Here is a 16,303-nt window from a genome sequence, read left to right on the forward strand (position 1 = left end):
CTGTTATGTCATTCTATATTACCGATTCGATTAAATGCTATAACCATAATGAAGCTCTAAAAGAGAGTTTAATTTATAATTTTAGTAAGGAGCACCTACGAACTATATACCGGTACAGTATAGGCCCTACCTGGATTGGGAAGCGACCAATGCAGGTAGGCAGACTTTATATCATCTAAGGGAACATTTGATACCTCATTTTTCACCGAAAAAATACGAATTTCAGGATACTCGTAAGATCGAGCTAGCTCTTCAGTGGCATTTATCACCTATGAATAAAAAACAAGAAAAAATAGCATTTGTGTTGAAATAGTTTGTAGTTAAAAACCAGAAGCTGCAGAGGAGAATGGATGAATGCGCTGCTTTCACAGAATGTATTTTTCATTTTAAAAAAATCATCCGAAATTTGCTTTTTGTACACTACAAATCTTCAATACAACATATAAACAAAAGGAAAGACAGGCTCAGAGATATTTACTACAGGGATTTGGCCAGTAGTAAAATGTCGTTAGAGTGTCGTTCTTTCTTTCCGGCAAGATTTCAAAACGGTACTAGTGGGAAACGATTGGGCCATTTGCAATCAAATAAACCTGATAGAACTAGTGACACCTTCGGTACAGTGGGTGTTCTCAGCTTGGGGTTAAAGGACGCGGATCATTAAGGTTAAATCCGAAAAATTGATTAAAAGAGAACTAGAAAGATGATATTTGTTTTCTAGTTCCCTTTTAAAGTCTACTAGCTATCACAAATAATGTAGCACAGTCTTGTCACTGGATCAAAAAGACGTTCGCCATTTGTGTGCTGATATATTATAGCTACTGTAGATTGATGTACAAAGGATACATTTTCAACGTTATAAATGTGGCCTTGGGTCCGATGGGTCGCGCCTGACTGCTTGGCATTTAATTTGGAATGTGGGCTCAAATGTTGCGGAACGGGGACCTACTTGACGGAAGGAATTAAATAAAGTAATCTAATAATGAATTATATATTTACCAACGGTACAGATAATGCCATGTTACTTTGACCACTGCAAATCCAGACATCACCAAACAGAACGTCACTGATATTAGCTTTTGGTGGGCCAACGCTCCCAGATTCACCGATGGATTCCACAAATATTGTGTATGGCCCTCCAGCTGGCACTGGGTCTAACACAACACTCCAAGTGCGGTTAAAACTAGAAGAGACTTCATAAAGTGAATTGTTTAAGTATCCTTCTACAATTGTTATGGAAAACAAACTTTTAGGAAATCATAAGATGACCTTCGATAAATTTTAACCTCAAAATTGTGTCGACACAATTCAATCCAACTACAAGTTTGCAGTGGTGGCACCAGTATAGGGGGCGGGGGAATTCCCCCTGTTGTAGCAGTAGTAGTAGCAGCAGCAGCGGCAGTAGCAGTGGTAGTAGTAGTAGTAGTAGTAATAGTAGCAGCAGCAGCAGTAGTGGTTTAGTGCTGCAGTTGTACAGTAGTAGTAGCAGCAGAGGTAGCAGTAATAGTAGTAGAAGCAGTAGTATAGCCCTAGGCCCCGTGCTTCTAAAGAGTATAAAATTGCAAGAGGTCCGACTACCCTCATTTTGTATGCACGCAAGGAAACGTAAAAAAAAAAAATATATTACCACGAGATAGGAGGCGCAATATTTACAAACGAATTCTACAAACACACTTTAAAGGCCCTGTTTCATTTCATATTTTTCATATTCATATTAATTTATTATTAGGCCAGTAGTCTGGAAATCTCTTGCAGTTCTATACACTGTCCATACCTAAGCCACTAGAATCGTCTCACCTGAATATTTTTTCCCGTCCAGTGTAACCCGAATCAGAGCCGATTCCTCTGCGTAGCCCCATATTGTGGCCTGCATTGGCGCCATTTGTAGAACCATGTGATCACTGAAATACGAAGCTAGTTGAATCGCTGAAGAACCTTGTAAATTAATAATTATGTATATTATTATACTGTTAAACTTCGTATAACAATAATAATGATGTCAAATTTTCAGGCACGGATCATCCAGTGCTCACGCTGACCATCTCATATTCTATGATATTAATAAACATTTAAAAAAACCTATAACATTATTAAATTTAAATTTTTCATTATACATTAAAATTTGCATAGAAATGGTTGTTATGGTAATGACGTTTTATACTCCACTGTTTCATAAATTTCCAAGCTTATTTTATGAGGAAATTCATATTATGATGCAATACCGTAAAACCTCGAATTGAAGCCCAATGGACTTAATCTCGAGATGAAGCCCATCTCGAATTGAAGCCACCTCTTTAGTTTGCAAAATTAGTATTGAAAAGAAGCACAAAGGCTTCTTTTCGAGATAGTAGAGTACATACAGTGGCAGTGGCGGATCTAGGGGGTGAATATGGTGGCTAGCCACCCCACTTTGGTGACCGTAAAAAAAAAATGGTCACTCGTCTTGTGTGTGTGCTTCTAATGTATACACGTGTAGTAGGCTACTCTCGTAAAGCATACACTTTCTATTTAAAGCCTAACTTCTTTTCAGATGTCGTCCAAGAGCGTCTAGCCGTCTACTAATTCCAAACAACTCTCAATTGGAAGGGGCGGCCCTCTCGAAACACATGATCAATGGGGGACAGTGGAACACGTCCCCAAATATTTTAGGGGGTGGGAGGTTGGTCTCACATTTCGTCCGCAATGTAATAATTTCGTAAGTCAAGAAGATGCTGAAAATTGTAGGAATAAACTGCATAAATGACCCAGGTTTTAAGGAAGGGTGCTGTACAACATGGTGGATGTGGACTCACGAAATGTTCCCCTTACATTTCGATACAGCTCTGTGCCTGTCTCTTATACACATCTTGGGAAACGATTGGGCCATTTGCAATCAAATAAACCTGATAGAACTAGTGACACCTTCGGTACAGTGGGTGTTCTCAGCTTGGGGTTAAAGGACGCGGATCATTAAGGTTAAATCCGAAAAATTGATTAAAAGAGAACTAGAAAGATGATATTTGTTTTCTAGTTCCCTTTTAAAGTCTACTAGCTATCACAAATAATGTAGCACAGTCTTGTCACTGGATCAAAAAGACGTTCGCCATTTGTGTGCTGATATATTATAGCTACTGTAGATTGATGTACAAAGGATACATTTTCAACGTTATAAATGTGGCCTTGGGTCCGATGGGTCGCGCCTGACTGCTTGGCATTTAATTTGGAATGTGGGCTCAAATGTTGCGGAACGGGGACCTACTTGACGGAAGGAATTAAATAAAGTAATCTAATAATGAATTATATATTTACCAACGGTACAGATAATGCCATGTTACTTTGACCACTGCAAATCCAGACATCACCAAACAGAACGTCACTGAGTTGAGCTTTCGGCGGGCCAACGTTCCCCGATTCACCGATGGATTCTATAGATATTGTGTATGGCCCTCCAGCCGGCACTGGGTCAAAAACAACGCTCCATGTGCGGTAAAAACTAGAAGAAACTATAAAGTGTAAAGTTCGAAGAGGCTGAATTCATTTTCTTAGTGAAAGCGTTCGTGGTTCCACCGTGCGCCTACAAATAATAATGTTAAATGAATAAATAAATACTGTATACTATAAACATAATGGCACGGTATACATTTACAGGTACTACGCTTTCACGTTAGATAACAATACATTATTGATTGTAAGCCTACACATATGATTTAAATCGCCTATAGAAGTGAATAACGTTACTATGATGATAAAATGAAATGCTATGGATACGGAATATTCTGATAACGCATGTATGATACAGTATACAGTATTATGCTTACCTGCGTGTGGTCTATATTTTACACAATGTACACCGCCCGTCCTGCCTGTGAATTCCAAATTGAAACCAGTAAAACATTGAAGCTTCAACCATGGACCTATCTTATTTAATAGGCTTCAACGCTATCTACTGTACTGTTATATTTTGCTACTTTTCCTATTCAATGCGCTTCGTTGCACTTGCACATACGTCACAATTTAATCCTAGGCCTATCGTAGCAACTCCATAGGCCGATGTACAGTATTCATGTTGAAAAGACCCCACGCACTCTTTAATTTGCAAAGGTAATCTCGAGAAGTCGATCTCGAAAAGCCCATCTTGAATAGAAGCTAATTAGGAATTCTGCCTTGGGCAAGCAAAGGCACTCCTAAAGCCCCCCCCCCCCAACATGGTTACGATTATTACGGTTATTTAAGGTTATCGACTGTTAATAACTCTCTCCATAATTATCTGTTTGCGCCATGACCATCTTTGATGGATAGTGCCGCATTATAAATACAGACTTAATAATAAATCTTTTTATTATTAGTAATAGTAGTTAGCAGTAGCAGCAGCAACAGTAGCCAGTGGTGGATTCAGGGTTGGAGGGTCGGGGTGGGGATCCTGCTAGCGAGGGTACCCCTACATTTTTCAAAATTGAAGCTGTTGATTTGTTTTATGATTTGTTGACTGCCGCTATAAATGATACTGTCCCCAGATTTAAACATCGTAGAAAGTTACCACCATGGTTTGACAATGAATTGAGGCAGTCTCTATATTTAAGTGAAAATGCTATAGGAACATGAAAAAGAAAAACAATCGCTTGGCATTTTTCAGTTATCAATAAATTCAGGGGTATTTCCTTCGTCATGGAAAGTCGCCAATATTACCCCTATCCATAAGAGTGGGCCCAAGAAGCTAATTTTTAATTATCGTCCGGTCTCGTTATTACCTACATTATCCAAAGTGTTTGAACGAATAATTTACGATGCAGTCTCAAACAATGTCGTATCTGTTTTGAGCCCAAACCAGCATGGTTTTGTGTCGGGGAGATCGTGTCAAACCAACCTTGCACTGCTTCTTTCCACTGCATATGATGCTATAAATGGAAAGAAGCAGTGTGATGTGATTTACACGGATTTCTCCAAAGCGTTTGATTCTGTTCCTCATGATTTTCTTATTTTTAAGTTATCTAAGTTTGGTATCTCCGGTTATCTTTTGGAATGGTTTAGTGATTATTTAAGAAATAGACAGCAGAGAGTTGTAATAAGTGGTCAGTCTTCTGATTGGCTACCTGTACTTTCAGGTGTACCACAGGGGTCAATACTTGGCCCCTTACTTTTCAATTTATTTATAAATGATCTTCCGTTGCAATAGAATTATTCAAACTCACTTTTATTTGCTGACGACGTTAAGCTTTTTAAAATAATTTCGTCTGTTCAGGATGCAGTTCAACTTCAGGAGGACGCAAGTCACCTCGCTGATTGGGCCAGAACCTGGGGGCTCACGCTTGACATTCAGAAATGTAAATTTATGTCCATTACTCTAAAAAAAAACCAATTCTGTTCCGTTATAAATTAAATATGCAAGAACTTGAGTTAGTCTCTATTCATAAAGATTTAGGTGTTTTTATTGATAGTAAGTTAAATTTCTGTTACCATGTTAAATATATTGTGTCAAATGCTAGTCGAATGATGGGTATGATTTGGAGAAATTGTAGGTTTGTGAATGATGGGCCTGCTCTAGTTTGCTTGTATAAAACGATTATTCGTCCGCACTTACTGTTCTGTTATTATAAACTCGATTTCTCCAAGTCAGGCCCATCGTATTGATAGAATACAAAGAAGGTTTTTATTTTTTAGCTAAGACATGTCCCGATTATACTGTTAATATTGATTCCTTAAGTAAACGCAGATTTGTTTTTGATATGCTGTTTTTCTACAAAAGTTTAAATTCAGTATTTGATTGTAATCTTGTATCTTTGTTTAAATTTAACGTTCCTAGTCGTACTCGTACTAGAAACTTAATCTATGTTCCATTTGGTCGGGTTGACGTAACTAAGAGAGGTTTATTTCAAAGACTAGCTGTTACATATAATAATTTAAGTTGTTCTGATGAAATTGATATTTTTAAGATAGTTTATCCTCGTTTAAGCTTAAAATTAGTAAGGTTGTTTGATGTTAGTTATTATTTGTCTCTTTCTATGTGTATATGTTTTTCTCCAACCTGTTAGTGGGGGTTCTTATCTCTGTTGGTTGAGAATTAAATAAATTAAAAAATAAATTTAAAAAAATAAATAAAAAAGGAGGGAAAAAAAAAGAAAATTAGGCCTATGTTTACTATGTCAGAGAGTGCCATTTCCGACTAGAAATTTAGTCTTCTAGAGGTGCCATATTATAAACGTTCTTACTCAGCTCCAACAATGTTGTGGCTGAGGTAGGCCTCACTATAGACTCTCCATCTGTGAAAGTTCCTCCCTGGGCCCCTTATATTTTAAATTCCTGGATTCGCCACTGGCAGCAGTAGTACGCCTAGAATCAAACGTTCCATAGGCCTTACAATGCTCTCCTTTCTCCTGGCTTCAGGCATGGCTTCTGAATCATCAAAGGGTTCAGTGCCTGGTTCAGCTGTGGTGGGGGAGAGATTTAGCTAATCATACATTTTTCTTACATCAGCCCCAACCATGGGAGGTGGTCTAGGCTCGCAATCTCTGAAAGCCTCTCCCTGGTCCCCCTTTATTTCGAACTCCAGGATCTGCCACTGGGATTTTGTGCGACTCAGTCAAAGATTGTGAAATAAAGAGTAGGCCTAGGTTATAAATAACTTGGTGGCACAAAATGTCGGTGTGAATGCTAATATTGTTTGACATGAAAAGAGTGCTATAAAACGAAACCCAGTGATCAGAACTAAACACAGAGAAAGAACTTTGCGGCCCAGAGAGTCGTGCATTATTTGCAGGACAATTGAAATGTATTTTTATAAGCACTGTTCTTTGGTTCATTGTATTTTATTAGGTATTTAAAATTTTGTACGAATGTTATTGACGATAAAATAAATAGAAGAATTGCAAAATAACCTAAATTCTACCATAGGTAAAAAAAAATGATGTAATATGGTAACGCATAAGTTTGGTGTTAAAATAACGAAATAACGTTGTTGCGACCCTATATTAACACTACTTTTCTGTAATGGCCACTTTTAATAGACCTATTGATTGAAGTTTTATTTATTATTTTTTATGTTTGCTTTAAATTGTTGTTTAGTTGTATCTGATTTTACTTTAAAATAAACGGTCTTGAAATGTTGTGGTCATTTTGTCACTTGGTACTTCCATAAAGGCGGTCTCGGTACGGTCTCAATTAGAGGGGTCTAGTATAGCCTATAAATATATTAGGCGGTGATGGTAGTGGTAGTAGTAGTAGTAGTGGCTGTAGTGGTAGTAGTTGTGGTGTTGGTTTGTGGATGGTAGTAGTAGTGGTGGTGGTGGTGATGATGGTGGTGTAAGTAGCAGTAGTGGTGTGGTGATGGTGCTGTTACTGGTAGTGGTGGTGTATCAACAAAATAGGCAGCAATGGCAATCGTTAAATTAAAGGCGCACTAACGTGAACTATGACGAACTAACCTGTAACAATGCACAAAACAGTCAGTACTACTTGAATGCTCGACATTTTTATGCTAAATTCAGAAAAGGTTAGTGATTGCAACACCATTCAACCGCAAACCTAAGTCATTGTACGTAACACAATCTTGCTACGCTATCAAGGCCTATAGTAATCGTTATTGAAATTACACATCAGCGGAATATTCATTGTTGTGCATTGAATTTAAAATTATTGAATCGAATAACGTTATTAGTGGAATATTAATATGTAAGAAAAGAGATATGGTATATAATGAGAATGCACTTTGCGTAAGCCTATACTGTTTACACAAGTACGGTATCTGTCTCTTATACACATCTAGATGTGTATAAGAGACAGCCGTGAAACAGAGATACGTCCTCTTCTTAAAGCATGGCATCTTAACCGACAAGACGAGTTTTCCGAAGATACTTTCCTATAGAAGAGATGGATCAGATGAAGAGATAAACTCTAAATAATTTCGCAGTAATGCTTTATACATACATTGTAGACGGTAAATAACATACATTTAATTCATAGTGGGGGTTCGGGTTCCAGTTACGCTTCTTCAGTCGATATGCCTATGCAACCAAAAATGAAAACTACAAAATTCATTTCTATTATACTTATACTTAATATTTATTATGGAAAGGGGGGATTACAAATAGGGATGATGAATCGTGAGATAAAATTGAAGATAAATTATGATTGTCCATTCACCAACTGTCCCGTACAAATGGTTTTTTTTTTTTGGTTTTTTTTTGGTGAAAATGAAAGAAGAAGAATTAATGTTAGAATAAATGTAAACAAGAAATAAAGCGAATGAGTCCAATTCAATGTCTCAAAAGTAATCAGCGGCGAATCCAATAACGGGAATTGCAAACAAAGATTTCATTATTGTCAATTGTACGCCATTGTGAGTCCAAATAGCAAATCGTTCATCCAAGGCAAAACCATAAATCATCCCATATCGATCAGACATGGGCCCGGCTTTTCCTCCAGCATACTGTACCGTCTTCAAAATACTCCATCCAACTAACCTAACTTTCGATTAGGACAGCAGCCTACCCGATCTCCCTTGAATTAGCTCGATCAGAGCTGAACGGTGTAGACTCGGCCCCATCTAAGTTAGTGAATTATGTTGGTGTACTCTGGCCACATGGCCAGAGCCACAACCCTCGGATGAGGTACCGCTTTCCTTTGACTTAGAATGCAATCGGCTTGGACTTCAGTGTCTTGTATGAAACTGTTCAGGGTATATATGTGGAATATATGAAACGTGTAGACTGTCGGCATCTTGACCTCTGACGATTAGTGCTAACGAATTTATCATAATGACAAAATGAATATTATTGTTTATTTTCCGTAAATATTTCAGCCGCACCAAAAGTTTTTCCTATTCTTTTTCCGCTCGAGTGTACTACCGGCAACATAACACAACAAACATACATACGTCATTTGTACATTAATGTCTAGGCGTATTCTTCCCCGGTGGTCCTACAATGTATAACAACAAACTTATAAATGCTAGAATGTTAACCCGATTTTGACGGGACTCGTCCCTGGCGCACTCTACATAAGGCTTTGGGCGAGTATACTCGAGCTCATCCTAAAAAAAAACAAAAAACAAAAAAAACCAAAAAAAAAAAAACATCAAAATTCAATAAAAACTTCGTCTTTTATTTTCCATTAAATTTTATTTTTAAAAGGAAAATCGTTGATACAAGAAATCCAAAATTAATATAAAATATATAGGCCTAGGCCTGTTTGTTCACAGAAAGATTTTGTGAATCCGAAAAAATTGTTGATTTAAGATTAATATAATGATACCGCATCATTTTATTCATCATCATTAATATAACACTTCGGCCAAGGCCAAGTTGCGTGTTACTTACACTTTTATTCAAAAAATTACTAAAAAGAATTTCTATTCGATTCTAATCTATTTAATGTAATTTATCAAAACAAAAATCAATTACAGAATGGAAACAAAAACCATCAGATACAAATTATTTACAGTTACAATAAAGATAACAAAACTTACTCTAGTATAAATTATGTAAAATACATTTGATCTTCCTTTATATCTCCAAGTACCAGCGGGTAATCCACTGCTATTCCGATGGCGTTAAATAATAGGACAAATCAAGAACAAAAAGGGAATCATTGGAAGGCTGACGATTTTACTTATATCTGATCAATACTGATGCCAATATCATTGTTTACGTGTTTTACTACACCGTACTTCTTATCCCAATGACCGAGGGATATGTGCCAATCAATGATAATTACTGATCTTATAAACTTGAACCTACCATCCTGCCTATGTATTATTACTAAATATGCAAAGTATCGTACTAATTACAATAAGGTCGCTGACGGAAGCGATCATACGGGCACTGGAGGTACTAAGTCTAGAAGGTAGGTCATATATTATATCATAAATAAATGGTGGCGTTGGAAGGTTATTCTCAACGCTGTATAATGCGCATCTTTTAAAAGTACATGGATACTCCCTCCAAAGGTATCGAACTTGAGTGATCATTGATTCACACGGATGTGAAAACCGGACTATAGATGGCGCTACCAACTCGTTTACAGTCACCGAAATCCACTGTTGATCATTCTCGGCACAACTCGACAATGAATTTACGCAACAGATCTGTAGACATTAAAACCACTTCGTTAACGTAACTGAATACTATTTTAATATTTTACTATTAGTAAGTATATAAAAAATGAGTACTAAGACAATGGACCTTTCTGGAGAGGGTCAATCAAACTTAACAACTGACCAATCAGAACAGTGTCAAGAATACGCGCGTGCCCAACAAACACATGTTGTCCCACAAGCGAACGTTTTTACGTACATTTACGCTAGACTGTTTTGTGTGACCTTAGCAACAGTGTCTATGGGCGGGCTTAGCTAGCCAGTCTGTACTCAAAGCATACAGCTATTCTTATTATATTTCCATGACTCAAAGCTTTCATAGTTAAATTGAGGGCGCCATTGAACGATGCTTAGGCGTATTTTTATAGGCTGGATCTACCCACTGATCTCTACTAATAGCTGGATTGCTCATTGGCTGGTTTTAGTAAAGCCACCGATGCCATGTTGGTGGGGGGGGGGTGGGGGCTACGTGACGTATCAGTTTAGACAAGTTTCTTTTAGTATTTGTTTAAATTATTGTTAAAAATAAGGATTCTTGCAAAACCTTTTAATAATAAATTTGAATTTAACTTAATGATTATTTTTAAATCATCTATCTACTTGACGTCACTTTTTATGCAGTTTAAGAAAGCGCAAGCAAAGTTATTTGCGTTGTTAGGGATCGACATCACTATAACAACGCGACTTCGCTCGTGCTTTTGAAAACTGCATAAAAATAGTCGCGTCTAGTGGTTATATGGTTTTAAAAAAAATTCCTACGTTAAATTTAAATTTATTATTGAAAAGTATTGCAAGAATCGTTAATATAACTGTAATTTAAACAAATGCCAAAAGAAACTTTTCTAAACTGGTACGTCACTTAGGCCCTCCAACATGGCGTCGGAGGCCTCACCTTTTTCTGAGCAATCCAGCTATTATAGTAGAGATCAGTGGATCTACCTACGGCAGCAATCTTGTTATGTTGGCACATCAGACTACGAAATGGCGACAACTGTTGTCAAATAAATATTATTCTGAAATGTAAAATCAAGAGGTCTCTATTTTCTAAATATACACAACTACCTCATACACGTAGCATTTTTATACAAAAACTTTTAAATAGAACCTACCTCAAATCCTTTGTCATTGACAACTTTAATATTTGCATTTCCGTGGTCGAATTCAATTGTAAACGAAGTACTGGTAATTGTTATATTGGTCGGGAATGGTCCAGCAAAAACTAAGTCCTTTTCGGCGTAGGCCACAGCTCTGGATGCCAAGGCAAGACGCCTAGAGACGTCTTGTTTGTATCGAGGATGGATACTGTAAGACGGACATGCAAACAAACTAGTGCAAGTGACTATGAATATAATGATAATGATGGTAATGACAATGATGATAAGAAGGATAGTGATTTAGCACCAAAAATAATCTAATTGCTTTTGTAAATATATTCCAAGAAGTTAATCTATAAGGTAAACCAATAATTGATGACGTATGATTGCGTAAGTAAACATCAATTGTTGTATATATGTGTAATTTTGCCCTACCTGACGTGTAAATGTACTGAATACTCAGTACGTGTGAAAAAAAAATTGTTCTTCTTGGGTGGGACTCGAACCCACCGTCTCCAGATCACTAGCCTGGCATCATATCTCTAAACCACCGAGCTTGCACCTGATGTCCAGGGTTGAATTCGAGTCCAAGCAGCGGGACTGACTGTTTTCACACGTACTGAGTATTTAGTACATTTCCCCGTCAGGTAGGGCAAAATTATACATACCTGATTCTCCTGACGCAAATCCAGTTATTGTCTATTCCATCACGACAATAACAATTACTATCAACATCAATTAGTTTACAATGATTAAGCTTACTATAACAATAATGATATTGATAATGATAACACTAACAAACTACATAATTCAAATGATGAATGATAATAATAAAATGGTGTTTATCATAATGATGTTGGTAATAACATTGTTAATGATATGATAATAATAATAATTATAATTGAAATAATGTTTCTGATAATAAGCCTAATATAACGGTGGTGGTGGTGGTGGTGGTGGTGGTGATGATTTTGATATTGATAACGATGACGATAACGATATTTTTAATGAAATGGTAATGATCAGTTGCAATAAAAATGATTTGATTTTTATTTTAATCCAAAACACATGGGCCTAATTGAAGTGCTACATATGATGACATATAAATGTAATTCATCAAAGTGATGTTTCACTTACGGTCTTAATGGAGATGTTGGGTCGGGAAGATCAACAGATACCGCCATAAATACATTCTCCATTCTTGGATTTGGTGCGTATCCGAAGTCAGCAGTCTGGTGCCACCTCAAAATTGGGTAGTTACCAATTAGTCCTGGTTGGACCGCATCTGATGTGCAGAGCTACAATGAAGAATGCGCAGATATTGTTTGGTTGGGTGATCTGTGTATTCGTAATCCATCATCAATAAAGTGTAAAGGCATAAGGCAAAAAAAATAAATAAATAAAATTGTTGTGTTGCCCTGAAATGGAAAAAATCGAGATCATCGTTCGGTCGGTAATACCTGATATAGGAAAGCCCTCAAACTGCAGTCCCTATTATGAAGACTTTAGGCCTAAGGGCACGTAGCTCGTAGCCACCACAATAGAACGATGGCAAGCTTGCCAAAATATATTCAAAGTATTGACAGATTATACTAACCAAGTGTATATTGTAATAAATTTAACAAAAATAAATCAGTTTAAAGAAACTTTTATTTGGCTTCGAAACGTAAAATACAATAAACTATGCCTTCTGTTTTACCGATTTTACGCGTGCATCTATGGCCCGATTTTGATAAAAAAAAAAAAAATACATGTCTGAAAAAAAAAAAAATGCCGACCCCATTTTTTGGAAAATTTCGGTCGGTCGCGGAGGGCAACACAACATTTTTTTTGGCCTAACAATTGCAAATATCATCTATATCGAAAATGCGTCTTTTGAAAAAAAAAAAAAAAACAACTTTATAAAACAAACGCGTGAATTCAATTTTACATGTTGTACCTGCACAAAACCAAATGGAAATTTCTTGTTGGTTAGTCCACCGGTTCCTTCGTACCATTTGTTTCTCCAGTCGTCTATCATAGCAGGGAATGTACAGTTGTAGGTGTCTGGGGCATTAGTGTTCCTTTCACCTGAGAAACAATTATATTACAACCAATCAGAAGACTGCTTTTTCATGCGCGCATGGTTTGAAATTTAACCAATTAGTGGTGTTCTTACCTTGGTACCATATTGCCCCCTTGATTACCATTCGACTAAAAGGATGAATCATGCTATTCCACAATATACTTTGGAAATTAAAAGATAATGACAATAATTATTATTATTATTGCAATTGCTATTAGGCCTATTATTAACAATATTATCATTGTCATTACCATTGTATAGTCATTAAGCCTATTATTAGATCTATCATGAATAACATTTTTATTAGGCCGATTTTTATTGTAATTAACTTACGTGTCGTCCCGGAAGGCACGCTTTTCTCTGCTTAAGTACTGGCATGCATCTATAGCATCTTGGGAGGACCATGCTTCTACTGGTGTGCCACCCCAGTTCGAAGATATAAGGCCGATTGGATATCCGAAGTGATTATAAAGATCTCTACCATAAAACCAACACACAGCTGAAAAGTACCAGTATCCCCTTCCCGGTTTACCTTGGCCAAGCGTGTCTGTGGATTGAAACCACAATACTCGTCTGTAAGTATTAGAGCCATTTTGAGAGCCCATCCCTTACGAAAATGACCAATTCATTCCAATTGGAAATTGAATTGGATTCAATATGAGTCAGTTGGATTGTAATTGGAATCAATTGGATCCAATTGGTTCCAATTAAGAAAAAAATATTCCAATTGGAATTTTGGAAAAAATCCTATTGAGATCAATTGGATAACAAATGTCCAATAGGATTTTTTTAATAAATCCAATTGGAATGAATTGGATGACAAATGACCAATTAGGAATTGGAAAAATCCAATTGGACAATTAATCTCCAATTGAAATTTTTTTTAAAATCCAATTTGATAAAAAATACCAATTGAACTAAAAAAAAAACAAATCCAATTGGAGCAGATTTCCAATTGGATTATAAATATCCAATTGGAATTTTTACTTATTCCAATTGGATAACAAATATCCAATTGAATTGCCTTTAAATTCCAATTGGATTATCTTAAAATTCCAATTGGATAGTTTTTCAATTCCAATTGGAAGAGAAATATCCGATTGGACTGTTTTAAAATTCCAATTGGATAACAAATATTCAATTGGATTGTCTTAAATTCCAATTGGATAACAATTATCCAATTGGATTTTCTTTAAATTCCAATTGGATAGCAATTATCCAATTGGATTGTGTTAATTCCAATTGGGATTTATTTGACCAATCAGAATGCAGTATTAACAGGTTTCTGGACAACTGCGTGATAAAAGTTATAAAGTTAAAATGCGCCATTTTTGCACAATGGGTGAGAGCATATGACAGGCTGTCCTGCTCTGAGTTGTTTTTGTTCATAAAAAAGTAAGTATTTTATCAATTTTGTGTTCAAATTCCTAAACTATTTAATACAATACTAAGCCTGGTCCTTTCTTAGACTTTTTTGAAATGATTATTGGTTTAGATTAATTACAAAATTGAATTTAAAAATCGAACATTGCCAGCCAAATGCCATGGGTGACCTGAGGGGCCTAGAATAGTGCAGTGTATAGCCAGGATGGGTAGATATGGCTGTGTAGGTGGGGCTAGGCTTTGTCTGCTACATATGCCATATCGTTAGGCCTGTCCAAGCAGGCTATGCTTGAACAGCCTAACTCAATAATAACAGGGTAATGGTTAGGCCAAGCCTAGGCCTAGTTCAGATTATTTCATATTTGTTTTAAACTTTTTTTATTTTTTTTAAATTTAAATTTGTTGATTTAGATAGTATAATGGCCTAACCTAGGCCAGCAGGGGGATACAATTTTTATAACTACCTAGTACTAGGCCTAGGCTAGTATTGGTAGGCCTATGTGAGCCCAGAGGCCTAGCAAAGGGAAGGCTAGGCTAGCCTATATCTCTAGGCCTTTAGTCTAGGCCTAGCCCTAGATAAAGGCATGCTAGGCCTAGTAGTACTGTTTAATTAATTATTGTTGATAATTAATGAATGATTATTATTATATCATCAGTATCACTATATCAAACTGCTTTTTATCTCTAGGCCTATATTGTTTTTTGATTGTTTTTAACAGATTAACTGAATTTTGAAGCGAAGGCTCTGCAAGTATCTGATGTCAGGTATTTTCTGTTGAAACTAAACATTAAATTTTAACCTCAACTTTCCAACAAGTGTCAAGGCTATGGGAATTGCAATTTGTGTTTTTGATATTGACCACTCCAAAAATGAATTTGTTAGCCAAAAATGTAAGCGTGCGTTTCAAGCTGTCGACCAGGAAAAGAATATTAAAAAAGGGTGAGTTAGATACTTAAATATGCATGTAGTACCTCACTCTAGCCATTCGCTAGCACCACTTAAAATACTTCCCAATGAGTACATTTTGGGAAGTATATGTCTTCAGGACAACTGAATTTTTTAAGCTACTTGTCCTAGGACATGTGAAATGAAATTAATTTTCCTCATGCTGATTAGCTTTTAAAATTAATCTTTATAATATTATTGTTTTTCAGAATGTCCGGTGCAGTTATAGAGAACTACTAGGACAATTGCAAAGTTACTGTAACAGCATGGTTAAGAAGATTGCTGACCTGCGAAACTTAAAGTGCCAGTACATAATAATTATTACTGTAGGTATGACTGTATATATTTAACAGAAACCAGATTTAAAATATGTTTTGTGAATATAGTTTTATATTCCATAACATTATTATAGCATATTTTTAACGAACAGGCTTTGTGCAGTATTTCATTTTTGTATTTTAAATAAATAAAATAAATGCAAATAACAATTGTTTCTTTTTCTTTTGTTTTAGATGTGTATAAGAGACAGGGCATACCAGCATTACCGTCGAAAGTTCTGGTGTCCATCTCTTTTATGTTATCCAATTGAATAAAATTCTAATTGGATAAAATTCCCATTGGAAAGTGCCAAAATCCAATTGGATAAAATTGGATTTTGGCACTTTCCAATTGGAATGTTACCCCAATTGGGTTTATAATATCGAATTGGATAAATCCCAATTGGAAAGTGCCAAAATCCAATGGGATAAAAT

At 36.2% G+C, this 16,303-nt stretch overlaps 2 protein-coding genes across 5 annotated transcripts in view; both read right to left on the minus strand.

Annotated features, from left to right (window-relative positions):
• LOC117118953 (sialate O-acetylesterase-like) overlaps nucleotides 1–2,033 on the minus strand; it is a 5,948-nt gene extending 3,915 nt beyond the window's left edge. The window contains exons 1-3 of the mRNA XM_033263694.1: nucleotides 1,795–2,033; nucleotides 997–1,190; nucleotides 131–269 (exon numbers count right to left, since the gene is read on the minus strand). Coding sequence (XP_033119585.1) covers nucleotides 131–269; nucleotides 997–1,190; nucleotides 1,795–1,891 — 430 coding nt within the window. The 5' untranslated portion in view covers nucleotides 1,892–2,033. The remainder of the gene's footprint in view (nucleotides 1–130; nucleotides 270–996; nucleotides 1,191–1,794) is intronic.
• A 7,018-nt stretch (nucleotides 2,034–9,051) lies between these two features.
• Nucleotides 9,052–16,303, minus strand: part of LOC117119020 (sialate O-acetylesterase-like) — a 22,939-nt gene continuing 15,687 nt past the window's right edge. For all 4 annotated transcript variants that reach the window (XM_033263804.1, XM_033263805.1, XM_033263806.1 and 1 more), the window contains 6 exons: nucleotides 13,556–13,769; nucleotides 13,316–13,383; nucleotides 13,097–13,227; nucleotides 12,295–12,455; nucleotides 11,173–11,365; nucleotides 9,052–10,054 (listed from right to left, as the gene is read on the minus strand). In XM_033263804.1, the coding sequence (XP_033119695.1) occupies nucleotides 9,716–10,054; nucleotides 11,173–11,365; nucleotides 12,295–12,455; nucleotides 13,097–13,227; nucleotides 13,316–13,383; nucleotides 13,556–13,769 (1,106 nt within the window). In that variant the 3' untranslated portion in view covers nucleotides 9,052–9,715. The remainder of the gene's footprint in view (nucleotides 10,055–11,172; nucleotides 11,366–12,294; nucleotides 12,456–13,096; nucleotides 13,228–13,315; nucleotides 13,384–13,555; nucleotides 13,770–16,303) is intronic.

Source organism: Anneissia japonica, unplaced genomic scaffold, assembly GCF_011630105.1.
Source record: "Anneissia japonica isolate Jap-2015-1 unplaced genomic scaffold, ASM1163010v1 scaffold1826_len1998817_cov189, whole genome shotgun sequence".
Classification (NCBI taxonomy): domain Eukaryota; kingdom Metazoa; phylum Echinodermata; class Crinoidea; order Comatulida; family Comatulidae; genus Anneissia; species Anneissia japonica.